Here is a 5,000-nt window from a genome sequence, read left to right on the forward strand (position 1 = left end):
AAATATGCCACGCAATACACAGCGACGACCACTACGAAAAGAATTTGTTTTTTTTTTTGTGATATTTGTTTCCAATCGTATAAAACAAAATTAAATTTGTGACCTCGGTCACTACTATCAACAACTCACTGTTCACTTTCTTTGGTGATCGTCGTATTTCGACCTACTTTTAAGGAATATGTCTGACTATAGAATGAACGAAATTGACGTCACCCGACTGCTTGTTATTGCTATTGATTTTAATCATAAGTTAGTTCTCACTACATTATATCAACATAAACGCTAAATGTTACATACCGTTTATGTGTGCTAGTACGTTCTATCCGACTGGCAGATGTTGATAATGTGTTGAGTTTAGTTAACAATAATTGGCATCCAACCCTCAGAGAAATGCATACAATGAAAATAAAATCAGTCTATAATTTTTTTTAAAAGTTCTCCGTTTGAAGACACCAAAGATCTGTCTGGGAGGCAGCATGCGCTAGGATCTAATGACTTTAACTGATATATTATTTATCTAAACTGACTCATCAATTTCTATTTTTAAAGAAGTTTCCAGCTTTATACAACAACGATATGTTTTTAATTATTTGTAGTCATCTGATGTCCGATTACTAATTTTAACTACACACGTTGAGTGAGTAGAGTTATCGTTCTTGCTTTGCGCACTGTCTATTGTGTTCCATATAATCTTATACTTGTCCCGTGCATATCATTATCTATGTCTCATTATATTTGGTTCATATTGATCATTGTACCTGCCTGCCTAGCACATTGCGGAATAGATAGTTCGAAGATGACGTCACTCAGGCCTTTGTTATTGTTTTTGCCATCCGCGTTTGTGAGTTGTTCTCACCAAACTGTATTAACCAGACTATAAAAGTTCATGGTTACACAGAGTTTGTGTGTTGGTCCGTTATACTTCCGGATGGCAATGTTGTGAACTCCTTGGCCAAGCGCATTCTATCTATAGGGCATTGTTTTTTTTTGTTTTTTGATTTCAATAAAATTAGTTCAGGACATCAGAATGACTTTATTTTGTAAATACCATTTTAGATTTCTAGTTTATGACTTTGATCTAATAAGCATATTGTCTAATCATGAAGTCAGCTTGACACCCAATTCGTTTTGAAATCAAATCAAACTTACGATCACAAAGGTTGCATGTTTTTCTGCAGTTCAATCTAGCCCAGTTAATAAAGTTTGGACTAGTACAAGTGTTGGAATCGTATTGGTTACAGTAGTCCAGCTTATCCTCACAGGGGGGTTTCTCTGTAGAGATAATAAGAAATATCTTAGATGATTGTGTGATGATGATATGTATCTTAAAAGCGTCAATCTTAAGAAATACCATATTTAGATCTTTTATGGAAAATTGATATCGTCTGAGCTATTCCTTGATTGAAGTTCGACTACAGCACAACATTAATTTGTGTGTTTGTGCCACTCGATTGCGAGGTTTATATGCTTTCCAGACACACACACACACACACACACACAAACAAACACACAGAGTAAATACTTGTCAGGACTACATTTATAATTTATATCTCCTTTATTTTGCGGTCCTGAAGTCGCAATGATAAAGAAAAAATGACAATGGAGGTTGACATGATAACATTTGGGAGTAGCCTCTTCAATCCAAAGATCTCTATCCCTCTCTCTCTCTATCTCTCTCTCTCTCTCTCTCTCTCTCTCTATATATATATATATATATATATATATATATATATCTGTCCGTCTCTCTCTCTCTCTCTCTCTCTCTCTCTCTCTCTATATATATATATATATATATATATATATATATATATATATATATCTGTCCGTCTGTCTCTCTCTCTATTCTTTTCTCATTTCCTAATATTTCATTTTCTCTCTCTCTCTCTCACTCTCTCTCTCTCCCCACACCTAATTACACACACACACACACACAGACACTCTCTCTCTATCTCTCTATCTCTCTCTCTCTCACACACACACACACACACACACACTTGAAGATCGCTGACAGAACATATTTTTCCATTTTAATCACATACTTCACTACAAATACCGATACTTTTAGAAGACTATCAACTAGTCAAAGATTCTTAAACCTGAAATTTCAAAGGAGGCTTTAAGAATGTTTGACAAGTTTGGGAATATATTTTTCGACCGACTCTTGAAGAAAATTTCTTTGTTATTGTTTTTTTTGCCAGTCATTTTTATGAGTAGTTCTCACTAACTTCTATCAATCAGACTATTAACGTTTAAGGTAGTTTTGTGTGTTGGTAATTATATCCGGCTAGCGAATGTTGTTTGTTTTTTGGCTAAGTGCATAGCATCAATAAGAAATTCATACTCACCATCACAGAAGAAGCATCGGTAAGGACAGTGTCCCCTGGCCCATGGTTCATAGATACCAAAACAGTTGGCGTCAGGCTCCGTCCAGCAATAATCTACGGTGTCCTTGCACTCAATACCGTTAATATTGGCTGCTATGGCGTCTAGAATGAAAAATATAACAATTTGTGATCGAGTCGCGATCCCCTTTCCTTCAACTGGGGCCTTGATCGGTAATTCAGTCGGTAGAGCTGAGCATTTCATTACCACAAATTGACCGATCGTCAAAAGGGAAGAAAAAGTCGTGACATCAAACCCTCTGCTCTTTTGGTTCCTAAATCCTTGGGAGTGTGTATGTAAACCGTATTTCGGAGTACTTATAAAGAATATGTTACCTAAAGCTAGCATAACTATTTCAATTCAAATTCTCAGGATTACTGGATGCAAAAGGGATGATCTTTATTGACGACTAGCATATATTTAGACTAGAAAATAGACGAATCACTCTGAAACCAGAAGATATGTTCCACAAGGTATATATCCAGTCCTCCGGAAGAGTGGTTTTACACTTCCAATGAAATAGGAACCAGTTTTTGATACCATACTTTTTTTTCTCTCTTATAGATTTATGTGCATTTCATCACATCAACTCTCCGCCCGTTTTATGTGCCATGTGATATGTGACCCGCCGTCTCCAACCGATATCATGTCGGACTGACACTAATGCCGGAAAGTGAGTGAACTTAAAGTAAACAAAAAAAAAAATATTACATTAGTTTTCAAAAGAGACCGTATTTTATTAATTCCATACATACGGTTTACACTACGGATTCGTCCGTTCTGGACTATTACTGTCTCACTCATATAATCAACTAAAATTTAAGCCATTTTTGTATATTTGGCAGTAAATCCAATTTCCAGCATATAATTCACTCCGACATAATATTGATGTTTTGAATCAGTAGGTCATACATTACATATCATATCGGAAACTCATAATAAAACCCCAAAGACAAACTTTTGATTGTTAGCGCATATCCCGCTGACAGCATTTGAAGCAAAGACGACGAGCAATATGCTGTTTTATTTCATGAACAAAACACAACAACAATAACCTCAAAACGATCTTCGCGTCGACTTGTCACGGAGCAAATCGTGTCGCATTTGATGGTAGGAAGTTCCACTGTTTTACTTACTTCCCTTGACCGTTCGTTTCAAAGTCTTATTCCTACATAAAACAAAAAGACAAATGGAATGATTGTATCGAGAACTGATACGCTTACCTGGGCTAAGGGATGGTTTTGCGTTAATAACTCCAGATCCGGCTGTGGATATGAAGCGGTTGAGATGTTATTTATTTTTTAAAAAAGCACACACACACACACACACACACACACACACACATATATATATATATAATATATATATATATATGTATATATATATATATATATATATATATATATATATATATATATATATATATATAATACATTTCCCTTTGTTTATATCCAAGGGAAAATTTGTCTTTAGGGTCTATCCAAAGGGAATACTGGAATAACCCATGCGTCGGCCGCAGTGCAGCGCCGCAAAGTGAGCTAGGGCGAGGTGACTTGCTCAAGACACAAATGTAGCAAGTCAAAAGAGGTTTTTTGAATTATGGTATGTGAGCTGGTTAGGCAGATTTCTTTGGAACCACAAGAGAATAAGATCGTTGCAGTAATGGGTATTTTGATGGTCATTATTATAATGATAACAATGGCGATGATGGTTATGATGGTGATGATATTGATGATGATGATGATGATGATGATGATGATGATGATGCTGCTGCTGATGATAATATGATGAAAATGATGATGATGATGATGATGATGATGATGATGATGATGATGATGATGATGATGATGATGATGATGATGAGTGTAAAAGTAAGGATTACCATTTACGGATGGCTTCGAGTCACACTTATTACAATATTTCCTACAGTTGTCCTCCACAAATAAGCGGTATATGTCATCGGTACACATATCACTCTGGAATTCATTGCAGTTGCTGAGTTTGTCAACACACTCGACATTAGTGTCATTTGGGTCTGTGATAATGAAGGAAAAAGGAAAGCATGTCCTTCTTGTTTGTATAGAAGCATCGAGAGTCTTGTAAAATTGTAGTGATCATTATATTTTGTCATGGTCTAGAGAGCATAACCAGTGATTTGAAGAAGAGCAAAGACGGCAAGGATAATAATATAATAAATGAAAAAGTCAATTCATATTGTGAATATCAAAGGATTAATCATGCCCTCTGCCCTTTACAATGCCTTCTCAATTATCCTATTTTATTTCATAAATGCAATAAATAGCCTTTACCAATTGTAGCTGAGTCCTCATTAATACCAGAATTGAAAACGGCAATCTGTGGTAAATTCTTTACAGAAGAAAATCCAACGTTTTTGATCAAACCCATTCAATGATCATACCCACTCCTCTGGCTTTAAAAGTTGTTTAAGCACACAAGGCGATAGCGGAGGGTGTTTCTTTTTTACGAAACCGACAAATCCCGACGAAACCGACAAAGTTGTGGAAAGTGGACAGCAGTGGGGAGTGAACCTGGGACTATTGGAGGAGGGGGATGTTTCTATTTTACGAAACCCGCCGAAACCCGCCAAAACTGACCAA

At 36.1% G+C, this 5,000-nt stretch overlaps 1 protein-coding gene across 1 annotated transcript in view; it reads right to left on the bottom strand.

Moving 5' to 3' along the window:
• The window catches only part of LOC144965618 (uncharacterized), a 21,070-nt gene that overhangs the window by 8,041 nt on the left and 8,029 nt on the right, over nucleotides 1–5,000 (bottom strand). Inside the window, exons 7-10 of the mRNA XM_078901159.1 lie at nucleotides 4,265–4,417; nucleotides 3,606–3,647; nucleotides 2,346–2,486; nucleotides 1,150–1,272 (exon numbers count right to left, since the gene is read on the bottom strand). Of these exons, the coding sequence (XP_078757285.1) occupies nucleotides 1,150–1,272; nucleotides 2,346–2,486; nucleotides 3,606–3,647; nucleotides 4,265–4,417 (459 nt within the window). The remainder of the gene's footprint in view (nucleotides 1–1,149; nucleotides 1,273–2,345; nucleotides 2,487–3,605; nucleotides 3,648–4,264; nucleotides 4,418–5,000) is intronic.

Source organism: Berghia stephanieae, chromosome 2, assembly GCF_034508935.2.
Source record: "Berghia stephanieae isolate SIO BIC M18660-M18661 chromosome 2, UCSD_Bste_1.3, whole genome shotgun sequence".
In the NCBI taxonomy this organism is placed as follows: Eukaryota; Metazoa; Mollusca; class Gastropoda; order Nudibranchia; family Aeolidiidae; genus Berghia; species Berghia stephanieae.